The 12,608-nt window shown below is 42.6% G+C and overlaps 1 protein-coding gene across 1 annotated transcript in view; it reads left to right on the top strand.

Moving 5' to 3' along the window:
- Positions 1–11,119, top strand: part of T265_03835 (hypothetical protein) — a gene marked incomplete at both ends in the record, with an annotated part of 73,859 nt that extends 62,740 nt beyond the window's left edge. Inside the window, 4 exons of the mRNA XM_009168416.1 lie at positions 649–1,247; positions 5,212–5,308; positions 7,439–7,606; positions 10,521–11,119. Of these exons, the coding sequence (XP_009166680.1) occupies positions 649–1,247; positions 5,212–5,308; positions 7,439–7,606; positions 10,521–10,609 (953 nt within the window). The remainder of the gene's footprint in view (positions 1–648; positions 1,248–5,211; positions 5,309–7,438; positions 7,607–10,520) is intronic.
- Between the last annotated feature and the right edge of the window lie 1,489 nt (positions 11,120–12,608).

Genomic DNA, 12,608 nt, shown 5'->3' with positions numbered 1-12,608 from the left:
GTTCCCAGCCTGCTAGAAAGTGCCTTCAAAAAGGCTGTTTCTTTAGACAAGAACAAACGCAGCATTATTCGTGTTGTCTCTCCTCTACTATACTAATGGATACCACATTTTCACAAACTGATTATTTAATTCTCACCGTGTTATGTACCACATTTTTTGTTCTAGTTGTTTTGAATATAGTTTGTCAGAAGTTGTTACGAGTTTGGTGGACAAGAACAAACGCAGCATTATTCGCGTTGTCTCTCCTCTACTATACTACTGGATACCACCTTTTCATAAACTGATGATTTACTTCTCACCGTGTTATGTACCACATTTGTTGTTCTAGTGTGTTTTGAATGTAGTTTGTCAGAAGTTGTTACGAGTTTGGTGATAGATCAGTGCCAAGTCGAGTGCTTCTTCTCATGATAGGTCGTGATCAAATGCGTAACCTACATATTTCATATCGCACCAACATAATACGTCACCTGATCGGCAGAAGCGGATCACCGGATTTGAGGGACCACTTTGCGTACTTATCAGGTAGTAGTAGTTTGTCTGTTTCGAACTTTTTGCGCCCGTAGTCCTGGTGCGATGCTTTCTCTCTTGGAGACAAGTTCTGCGCCATCCCTCCTCATCTGTACATGTTTCCTTTCTTCTTTCTGTTAGAACGGACATTCGACTCAAGGCCACAACCACAGCAAAATCCCCTGGAATATTCCGAGCTGAATGAGAACCTACACAAACTGAGAAATATAATTTGCACATGGGTTTGGTTGCATCTCGACACAGGGTATATTCAAGGTATGTGTGATCTGCTCGCACCGCTTCTCATTGTGTTGGAAGAAGAAGCGTTAACTTTCGCCTGCTTTTCGGCCTTGATGGAGTGGATGCTTCCGAATTTCCCCACTTCTATTGATCGTTCATCGCTAGACAGTTCACCTCGTAATTCTAACGCCAATGGACCCACTGTAGATACGCAGCGCAAAACTCCTACAAAACCAACCCTGTTATCATTGGCCAGAGGTGCCGGCACCGTGAGCGATGCACCTGAAAGCTTACAAAAAATTTTCGACAGCCATACCAGACCGAACACATCGCCAGTCCTTACTACGAAATCAACCGTTCTCACTGAATTGTCATCCAAGTCCGCGTCCCTTTGTTCCGTCTCGCTCCCAGTTGTGCCCTCACCCTACACGCGTGCTCTGGCCTCCCGAAGGCTGAATTGCATGGATTTGCGATTCTCCAACCTGAACTCTTTAATTCAAGTACGTCTTGTCGAATACTAAATCATCGGTACCACCTATTCTCATAGACCAAATTGTCTGTGACCGTCTATAATATGCCACAATTTGCCATTGGTGCAGTTGGACAGTGTATGAGCAGATAATCGCGTTTCTTATAGAACCATATTAGCACGTCGTTCAAGACTGGCACTTTGAGTAACCCAGTAGGACATAAGTTCATAGTGAAATTCGGAGATACATATACATATATCAGTAGGCCAATCCTCACTGACTTCTTTCGCGCACTTTAACGATGCAAATCGAGGTACCATTCGATTTTCGTTTGTGATTGGACGTTCGAAAATATACTTCAAAAACCAGGCTGTACGCAATGTTATTGTGGCACCGGACAACTTCATTATTACTTATTTTCACCATCGTTTATTAATTTATTTATCAACTTGATGTTATCAAACTTGAGACGAGTTTAACCAAGACCGAATATCTGAGCACATGCAAACATACTACGGTATCACGTACAATAGTGTTACTATGCGAATTACTTTCAAGTCCAGAACAAGTCAGTTATCCTATCAGTAATACATAGTGAGGAAAGTGGTCCAATGAGGTTCGGATTCAAAGCCCCGGTTGGTTTGGTACTAGCAAGATCTGCTCTTCAAACTACCTAAGGGACATCTTGTTCACATCAAAGTAGTACGGCTTCCCCTTATTCTGAAACATAAATCAGGAAGGAAATTATTGACATATAGAGACAATGATGTAAATGGCAGAAGAACTGCAGCCACCGCGGGGGAGAGAAAAATGCTGCTATCAATGGAGCATATGGTTTTAACAAAGCCATTCTAGGAGTGAAGTCGATCGTCTGATGAGGTGAAATGCTGCGAAGAGGTAGTAGAGAAAGGTTCGAAAACGGGAATGATTCTGGGAGCCCGCCGAGCTGTAGTCGATCCCATGAGCATCATGTTCGGTGGGCTTCGACTAGAGTTAGCATTCACACGTCCTCTGACTATGCCCGGTTGCACCATTATGTGAACAACTTTCACAATCATCTTCGCTTGTTGCAACGGATCGGTGCGTCGCAGCTTTTAGGGATGCGTAGGCAAACTGGAACGGTAAAAGGCAGATGACTGATGTCAGCTTGTACTTTACTTTAAATGCTCCTTTGGCATAAGGTGTTTCACTATGTAGAATTAAATCCTGTATATAAACTACGGAGCCTGTTTTCTCAGGGTTAACAAGATGAATCCGAAAAGGCCCATCAGTGATTTTGCGTGAGTCATCCTGTCCCACTGGGTATACCTCAAACACTTGCACAGTAGCTGTCGACTTTCTCTTCATACAGCAAACCCTTCTATTTAATTGGCTGTTATTGCTTTGCGTGCAATATCACCAACGAAATTAACTAGAAGGCTATTCCCTCTTCAATCGAGATAATTGTTCATCTCAAATGGAGTTTGGTTACCATCTTTCCGTTTTGTACTCTCCAGGAATGTGGTTTCTACTTAGTTTGTGCTATATAGAACAGGTTTGGAGTGTGATAGGTATCAAGTTAGCTGTTTTAACGTCATCGCCTACGTAGTGAATAGAATAACTGTGGTTGAGATCTCTGAAACAGAGTGCCTGACAGTTAGAACGAATCAGGTTGGAGGCGCATGTAAAAACGAAGGGAAGGCTGTTGAGGTCCACGTTGAGGGTCACTCAGGGAGTTCATCGAAGAATCAGCGCAAGGAGAGTGTGGCAACTTCTATCCAACTTTTTCAAGTTTAGTTATGATGAATGCTCCGCGTTCGAAAGGGGACAGATCACCAGATGAAGCAAAGATTAGATGAAATAAATCATGTTCACTGTGGACGGTTCAGTGGAGGAGTACTCACATGATTTTATAGCCCTATGATCGTTTGCGACTATTGTATGCGAAGCATACAAAATCTCTCTGAGAAGCAATCGATTTATTTTTACGCAGCGGCATTCAGTGACCTGCCTTCAATCGCCTTGTCGGTTGAGTGTGGATTTGAACGCATCAATGTGTACAGAGTATGCTACTAAGCTTAGTTATTCTACTGACCGGCTTATATTTCTTAAGTTATTAGTGAATCTGAACGGTTTCCGTTTACTTTCGGTTGCTAACCAAAATGTTAAAGCTAACGCTTTCACAAACGTATCTAAAGTATATAAATTGCCTTGACATTGGCATCACCTCAGAGGCCACATTTCCCAAAGAGTCATGCAGGGCAGTGTCGTTCGACAATGATTTTGAGGATGTCCCAACAGGATAATGAGCTAGTACATAAAAGGTGGGCGTTCAAAATGTGTAATATCCAGTGATCCTCAAAGATATCTTATTCTCTCTTAGAGGATAAATAACTGGACAACTGATAGGTTACGCTCTGTAGTTTGCGGCCAAGTTGGAAGTTACTAGTAACCAATCTAAAGGGGTTAGGACATGTGGTTTTTTTTGAAGTCAGAGTACTTTCTTTTCATTATTGCTGAAATTCCTTCAGTGCTACCTGGTATCAGCTGGACAGCTGCACTTCGCAGAAGACAATGAGTGTTGCTTTTATTTCAGGACATGGCTTTCATCACTTAGTAGTAAATCATGTCATACAGTCCTTCTCATCCCGTTGCATCATTCTTTGGTGTTCACTTCTGCACGTCTGCACCCATTTAGGGGCGATGCGCATAACGTGTCAATTCGTTGACTGCACTATACACTTCATCATCAGCTGCTTATGACTGAAGACTTTAGTTTTCCACCGCTAACAGGGCGATCGCGGATGTGAATTTCTTCGGAAGTTCCTGAAGTGCTCACTTCTGATTATTTATAATAAGAATAAAAAAGCTTCTCTGACTTCATCGGCAGCAAGGCATCTCAAGTGTGACTGCAAAACCGCATTTTTCTATCGACAAACTCTAAGTACCTCAGCGGGGAGCATAAATCGTAAACATAGCATTAACCTTACATCCTAGAATCGTTGTCCAAATACAAGTTGCTTTGGCATAAGTTTAACTCATCCCCTTTGCCTGACCGAGACACTAAGATTTGTTCACCTGCGCGATCAGCTTGGTTCGACTACCTATGTGCCCATTTGGTGACATAGACACTTCTGGGATATGTGATCATCAGAGATTACAATAATCGATACTACTTTCCAGCCAAATAACCCGTTTTGCATCTCACAGCTATCCCCGTGGTATGGTATTTCTGAGTTTTTCGTTTACTTTTGAATGCTAGGTAGCGATCAGTAACGCTCTTAAATTGACTGGACATGTTTGAAGATTGCAAGCTGGGTCGGGACGTTGTGTCTGATACTTATGGGTGATTTTGATAGCACTGCGCACTCTAGCTGAGGATATTCCTTTACTTTGAAAGCACTTACTAACTGCCGTTATTAGGCATCATGCTCCGGGCCTGGAAAACAGTTCCTCCTAGTGTTCCGTTGTCTAACTTTTACTCTCTCAAAGAAACGACTCAACTCACCAATGAAAATAAGGGAAGACAATACTGCGTATCCCACACAACGGAGTATATATGGTTCAGCTCAAATGATGTGTTGCAAAGTTTTTGTTTACTGAAAAGACCAATCGTGCTCAATGCTATCTAGATAAGGTCCAGTCACAATCGAGCGCCCCTTTTCCTCTTATGACTTCATCCCTTCTCCCTACCCGTTTCTTTGGATTCTCTCTTTGGTCAAAAATAATCCACACAGTATTGTGTTGCTGAGACAGGTAGGGATACCAACGAAAAGCACTTTGTTCTCTGTTTCTAATGAAGATAACTACCGGTACAACTAGCTAATTACTTTAACATTAATACAGCTGCTTCTGGCTACAAGAAATCGATATTCCACTGTATTTTGGCTTGCAAATGGCCTTAACAAAATACGTCATTAGGCCAGATTGCTTGCTTCTTACTTTTCCCACGTCTATCTCCTGAATAATGGGACCAAAGCACAATCTGATGGATATAATTTTTCAAACTTTCCAGGTTTTTGACTCCAAACTATACGATTATTTCTGTTCCAAGTCGATGGACACGCATTTGTACTTTTGCTACCGATGGCTTCTTCTGGATTTTAAGCGCGGTAAGTCAGCTGTTCCCACATATCACATTTGTATCTTGCCTGTCGCTCTATGATGGGAATCCGTGCCTTTATTCTTTCTAGTGGATTAGATTCAGCAGAAGTGTTTTTTTACCTGATGGCTTTTATGGGCACGGTCAGAATTCGTTCTTAAAAACTGGGTTCACTCAGGCAAAAGCCAAGTTCATCATCGCAGAGCTGTAGCCTTACTTCATGCAGAAGCCGTTTTGTTCACCGCTGTTGTCTTATTTTACTAGACATTTACATGCATTCGATTGCAATTGGTGAATATTCCAATATTCCAATGTTGGTGTCGCTCTTTATTTGTTCGAATTTATCGAGTGTTTTGGCTACATTGTCGTCCAAAACATGGGCGTTTCTGATTCGATAATCGGAACCCCAATAAGCATTTAGCTTCGTCCACTGAATACATATACTAATTGGTTAAGTATGTGAAGCTTTTGTGTTGCCATCGGTTCTGTGGCAATGGACAACCCCACGTTTTCCCGCTTTCCGGAACCGTTCTTTTTTTTACAGGCTGCGCCTAGGTTAAATTTTGTTGTCGTCCCCATGTCTTTTCCGACCTCTATTTGACCCTCCGTTTGGCTGCACCCTACGTATCCACACTTCGTACAAACGATATTCATACCCTCTCCTAACCCTTCCCTCTAGCCGGAATTTGGAATTTTCGGGAACACGTAGAACCGAACTTGGGGGTCTGTCGATTCCAGTAGCGCATTTGCGTCGATCACCCTTAAAAGAGGTTGGACGTGAGTTCATCGTGACATGATGGATTCAACGTGAAGGCGCGTAGCTCCATGGAGATGGTTTGATCGCCTTCTGAAACAAGATATTACTTCCTTGGTCTGCCGCGTTGCTCCGTTTAGCTATTTACCGGTGGCCCACCGGTTCTACGGCTGACTTTGATCTACCATTCGATTGACCTGTCAGGTGTTCGGCTCTGTATTTCTGACTAAACTGTTAGAAATCTTCGCTAGCACACTGTGATTTGAGACCATCTTCAGGTATCCGTCATCCTTTGAGCGTGTTAATGTACTTCGAATGGTTCAATTATTGACACTTCTAAAGACATTACTGTCCTTACGGATCTCAGGCACTCCACAGATTGGAATAAGATTATCAACTGTATGATTTCGCATATTCTCGCAAATAGCTCACGTCTTCCTGTATGTCCATACAACAATCTTGTTTAGAAAAATTGAAACCTATCTTTTCAGCCAACTGAGTACGGTAATTTGGTTGGCTTTGTTAGTACACCATTGAGTATTATTTAGCGGCGCAAATCACTAAATCGTTAACAGTGAGGTGAGATGTAAGTAGTGCGCCATGCTGTTCATACTGAGCTGTAAGGCTCATCGTGGTCTATACCAACAACGGTGGTTTGTCTGTAGCAGCCCTTCGGTACATAGCTGCCGTGCAGCTTGAAGGACACATAGCCCCAAGTTGCCCAAGTCGAGTCAGCAGCTATTCACACGCGAGAGTTGGATCCAAAGCATGGGCCTTTGGGTCAAAAACTTCCCGTATTAACCTTATAGTTGCCTTGAGCTTGCACTTATCTTTAATCTATCAGTTTTTCTCTGACGCTGCATGAGAAGCTATTATTCTAGTAACCCCGAAACCATGACGTGTATTTCTGAATTGATTTTATTTCGACCCAAATGATTTTCCATGGATATTTTTGGAGTCAGTGGCCTGTGACTCGAAGAAACCACTCAGCATAGTTCAAATAACAAGCTGGGCTGTTCCATTAACTAAGCCTCTAGTGACAGACAGGATTTTCTAAGCAGGATTTTGGGTGGATTTTATGTTGGACTGTTGAACAGGTTTTCATATCGATGGGCTACGCACAAAGATCTGTGTCGTTTGGCCTGCCGTATTTACGACGTGAATCACAGGTTGTGCAGGTTATAGGCGATAAAGTAGGCACTTAAGCACCCATAAACTTTCCTCACACGGACCGTTGAAAAATAAGAGTGATGAAACATGTCTAAACAACTACTTAACCAAAAACCATGCTTTTTCAGTCGGCTGTTCAAAATGCGCCCGTTCGGTCGTTTTTAATTGTACAAATGATCAGTTCAAAAGCATTGATTTCCTCTTTTTCTCGCTTAGAACTAAAATATGAAGATGTTTTCCTCGTCTGGGAAGTGATTTGGGCTGCTCGTCGGCTGGTTTCATATGACTTTGGCATTTTTTTCGCCATGGCAATGCTGCAGTACTACCGTGACATCATCCTTTACTACGATATGGATTTGACAGAGATCATCAGATTTTATAACGGTATGTTGCTTCTCGGCTTTTCTTTGTTGAATCGGCAAATGCTGTTTAACTCTATATCCCTCTGATTCGCCAGCTGACTGGCCAGCCAGTGAGTCCATCAGCCTGACCGCTCCAATGGTATACCACTTTTATTACGTTATTTTGGCCGTCAAACTGGACATATCTTTTATGTAATGGACTACTCATAAGGTTGCTGAAAGCTCCTCGACAGCCCACGACTGGTTTCGCTCTGCTTCGGGCTCGTCAGGTAGGCGCATCCCCAACTTTCCGTCGACCTTATGTTCTCCTTGTAACCAAACTGCACGAAATTAGCGAATACGCACTCATTTGCAAACTAATTTGGTTTTTCGAGAGACTCACCTGGAACCCAGCAGAATCTCTCAGTTTGATGTTTCCAGGCAATCGAATGTGCTGTACCAGGCCGCCTCATGTTTCAGTCGCTACGATATTCGAGATATCGTGATACATATATATTTTGTAATGTAAGTGAGTGTATATTCGCTAATTCCGTGCAATTTGGTTTCAAGTAGAACATAAGGTTGACGGAAACTCGGGGACTGCGCCTACCTGATGAGTCCCAAGAAGGGCGAAACCAGTCGTGGGCTGTCGAACAATTTTCAGCAACCTTATGAGTAGTGCATTGAATATATACTCGTATTGCGATATCTCGAATATCGTAGCGACTGAAACATGAGGCGGCCTGGTACAGCACATTCAGTTGCCTGGAAACATCAAACTGTGAGATCCAGCTGGGTTCCAGGTGAGTCTCTCGGAAAACCAAATCAGATTGCAAATGAGTGTATATTCGCTAGATATATCCTTCTTTGCAATAGTGTTTCACGTAACCGCATAACTATGCGTATTGTTTAGGTAGCGGACTGTAGCTGAGTTGGCATCCTAATGGCTTAGATAAGTCACTTTTAAATTGAAACCGGGTCAATCGGAATGTTACGGGACTCTGAGAATAATTTAGGACACAGCATATAACTCCTAATGGCAGTTGATGAATCGAGCATCAAAACAGTCCTTTGAACCAAAGTAAACGGTTCGAGGTTGCAGTGAGCTTTTTGCGTTCGTAGTGCATTGACACCTCTCTGGACCGTTCATCGACTAAATTCCTACTTCTTCACGTTGACTGACTATCCAGGTGAATTTTGTCTCAAGGTGTCCCTCGCCCAGCATCAATGATCTATCATTTTTGACACATTAGAAGACAGCTCTGTTCATCTACGATTAGCATGTTCTGAAACTCTACAGTGTCTTTTAACCTAGACCGACCGCTATTAAACGGACCATCCAGAGGTTGTTTTAGTCTTTCAAACCTGCCATTTTGCACATCAGCAGAACACAATGGAATTCTCCACCCGGATGCAGTAATAATCAGCTCGAAGTAAACAAAGCTGTAAGATGATTGTGTGCATAATCATTGTACCCAGCTTTAGAAAGGGAAAAATGGAAGCAAACAGGTGTGTTGAAATCGAGGGAGGTTTATTGAGAAATTACCGACAATCACACTAGTTGGCGGTTTTATTGTATAGGGAAATGTGATGTCAATGTTCTTAGGCATAATCAGAACAGAGAAACAATTCGCTTTGTTGTCTTATTTGTAAAGGACTATTAGTTTTACTCTTGTTTACACATTGTGTACTAACGTTTGCCTTAGGTAAAGAATATCGTAAAAGACCTCACTGAGTGTAAGCACGCCTGGCATCTTTTGGAGAGAGCCGTTCTTAAGTATTTCGTCAATTCAGTCTGACGCAGTAGCTGAACTAGAGGGACACAGTGTTACCACACCTCAGTGTTTTCACCTCAAAGGAAGAACACAATCCAAAGCAGCAAAAGTATCAAATAGGGCGTCCATTCGCCATAAATGATATGACCCAAGAAGCGTGCCTCCGAACACATACGAATCGTTTGCTTTGGTGTTGATTTTCTAACCTTGTAGTCACCACTTTACAGCAAGGCCTAACACTATTTGGTTGTTTAGAGAGTGAAACTATTGACTGATTGACAGCTGACTGTTTCCCACATTGGGTAATGCCACTGGTTCCATGATTGAAGGCATGTTAGTTGTGTAACGAAGGTTCTCTTCTACAAACTATCAGCTGCTGACTAGTGCGCAATTCATGAACAATATGTATGCCAGTCCAACCTAAATGGTCTATAGGCTACCTCAATACAGCAACACCCATCCAGTACGTTTGCGATGAGGAATATGTAAGTGACCCATAGTTGTCAAGATTGAATAAGCCGGGTCCATCCACCAACTTTTTCGACTTTTGGGCAATGTTTATCAGGCTCAGTGCTTGCTCCCGCTCAAAAGGACGCAATGCGGCTTCTGTCTGTGATTGATAGGCTACGAAATATCATAGGCATATAAGAAAGAAAACTGGTCATAAAACCGATGGATTTGGTCGCAGTGGAAAGTTGTGTACCCTTGTCCAAAGAGCAGGATTCTAGCGTTATTGGCACCATTTGAGAGCTATTCCTACCGAGCGGTAACGTACTGATGCAACACAATTATCGTCGATTGCTGACACTCCCTGCAAAGTGCTGAAAGCGTTTCGATTTTTCCCCACTAGTATTTTGAAAGCTAGGTTTGAGTATTTTTAATGTAGATAGTATAAACTTGTGCTCTCAAGAAAACGCCATTCCGGTATTGTAGTTGTAACCAGTTCCGAGGTCTTTTGCTCTTTAGAAGTGAGACACTAAATGGTTCCATACTTGAGGTATTTAATGAATCAGTACTTTGCACCTAACCTTATCGCGGAGTATCGTGTACAGGTATCTTTCTCCAGAACTCGTCAGCAATCAAGGCGCACCCCGGCTCGTGTATATCATGTATATTTTACATAACTATGTTCTATCTGTCTACCTTGTTTTATTCAATACGGGTATTTCGTATTCGTTCCAGAGTTGACCGAGCAGCACGACGTAAGGATTCTACTTGACATTGCACGGAGCCTTGTCTTTCAGATGCAACAACTGCTCGGAGACAGGTGAGGCTGAAGCTGCCTTTCCCTGGATCCACTTCAAGTTCACTTATTTTGCTCGGTATTCAAGAACCCTACCCTTTTTTCAAAAAACTCCCCACCATTCCCCCTCTATCCGAATCATCATTTTAACCTACTCCTTCAGTTTATACACGTAGTCTCAGTGATAACGGGTTTTTCATAGCATGCAACTGTAGTTCATCTGTTTGCGTGTGTGCCGAAATCTGTCTTTCTGTCCAGAAGAATTGAAACACTTTGCCCGCTTTATTTCACTGCCTCAAGTTTTCCCGAAGCGCCTTCTCATGGGACTGTCACGGTGACGTCAATCCTAATGCACAGATATTTCATATGTTCTGCGAGGAACCATGAAGATCTATTTGACATCCTCTTCTCTCTCTTATACACAATAATCTGAGTTATCTGTTTTCAAGTTCTTCCTTCCAAAGATGCAGTGTATTCTCATACCTTATAGTCTTCGGTTGATGGTGTTTTCAATAAACAGTGAATAGATGCTCGTCGCGTCCATTCCTTTTGAGAATGACTTTTTTGGGTTCTTCGGCTTAGCAGACTTTTGGTCGGCTGATATATCTGCCAGTCCTTCGCTGTGAAGCCATGTATTAGCAAACACGATCTAAGCAGTTACAAGTAAAGTAAGTAAAGTAAAATTCTTTCATATACATGGTCCCCAAACACCGATCGTTCTCGCGCATCCCCTTGAACTTTCTTGAATATTTATTGACTATTACGCAATAGTAAACGAATATCGCACAGTTTCCGTAATAAACTTCGCCTCCTGTCGGATGCGGAGCGGAGCTTGCACACCAACTATAGACTACTTGCATGCCTGCTCAGTAGTACACACCATTACACCTAGTATTACTGGTGTAACGGTGATACTACTGACGGGAAGGCACGCGAGTAGTATGCGTTGTTCGTAGAATTTAACTTTGCGTGTATTGATAAAGGGAGATCTGTTGCGGAATTCGTGGAGCCACTTTGTAACATTTGCTTGGATTTGACCGACGAATGAGTGGAGTCAATGAATCTCCGGGAAAGTTCAAGAGGACTCGTTCGGGAGAAGATCGGTGTCCAGTTTTTGTAACTAAGATGCAGATTAGAGTTTTGCTTCCCTGTTCAATGGCCTGTAACCGGTCAGTTGGCATTTCCGAATAAATAACTCCGCAGCGAATGCCTTATTCCTTTCACTGGTATCGTCCCGGTAATGCTGGCGCAGTAATAACCACATCCATTTCCGTGTGCTCTCCTCAGTCAGATGGATTTTAGTTAGACAGTGACGTAAAACGAAGCGAGTAGCAATCTTTATTAGCACTTATCAGATCTGTTCGCTGCGTCGACGGTTTTGGAAAGCTTAGGTGAAAGCAAACGAAATTCTTAGTAAGTAATAACCCTTCTCGTAAAAATTATATTTAACAGGGAAGTTTGTGTACCAGTTAAGGGACTTAAACATTCAAAATCTGAGAATAAAATTCGGAGGGCACAAGATGATGCACTGTTTACAAATAGTGAAACTGATATGACTGGCGAAGGGTTAGGCACAGCGTGTAGCAGACTGTTGGAAACCATTGAAAATTGGAATGAGTGTAAGCAAAAGGACACGAGTTCGAGTGAACTGAAACCACAAACGTCCCGTGTATCATAAGTGCCCTCGAAGCAATGAGCTGTCGAAAATTCTTGTCTCTCGCCACAATTTTTAACCAATCCTTTGGACCAACACTCATTGTCTGTCATCGCAATTATGCTTGCTTAGTAGGTTATCCATTGACGCTTTAACATGTTGCATTTCTAGAAAATAAGGTATCTACCAAGTCTGTTTCTTCTCATAATGACCAGTTTGACCGGTCCCATCAGCGATCACTCCGGACAGGTGTGCTGTACACCGTCGAAAGCAGTAAGGTGTGGACTGCATGAACTATCCTGCCACCAGATCGGTCACGACGCCCCATGGAGACACACAAGTGGGAAATCTCTATTTTCTTCAGGGCAGTGGG

The sequence above is a fragment of the Opisthorchis viverrini genome (assembly GCF_000715545.1).
Source record: "Opisthorchis viverrini unplaced genomic scaffold opera_v5_57, whole genome shotgun sequence".
NCBI lineage: Eukaryota > Metazoa > Platyhelminthes > Trematoda > Opisthorchiida > Opisthorchiidae > Opisthorchis > Opisthorchis viverrini.
The sequence above is the reverse complement of the archived record's forward strand: the minus strand, read 5'-3'. Positions and strand labels throughout refer to the sequence as shown.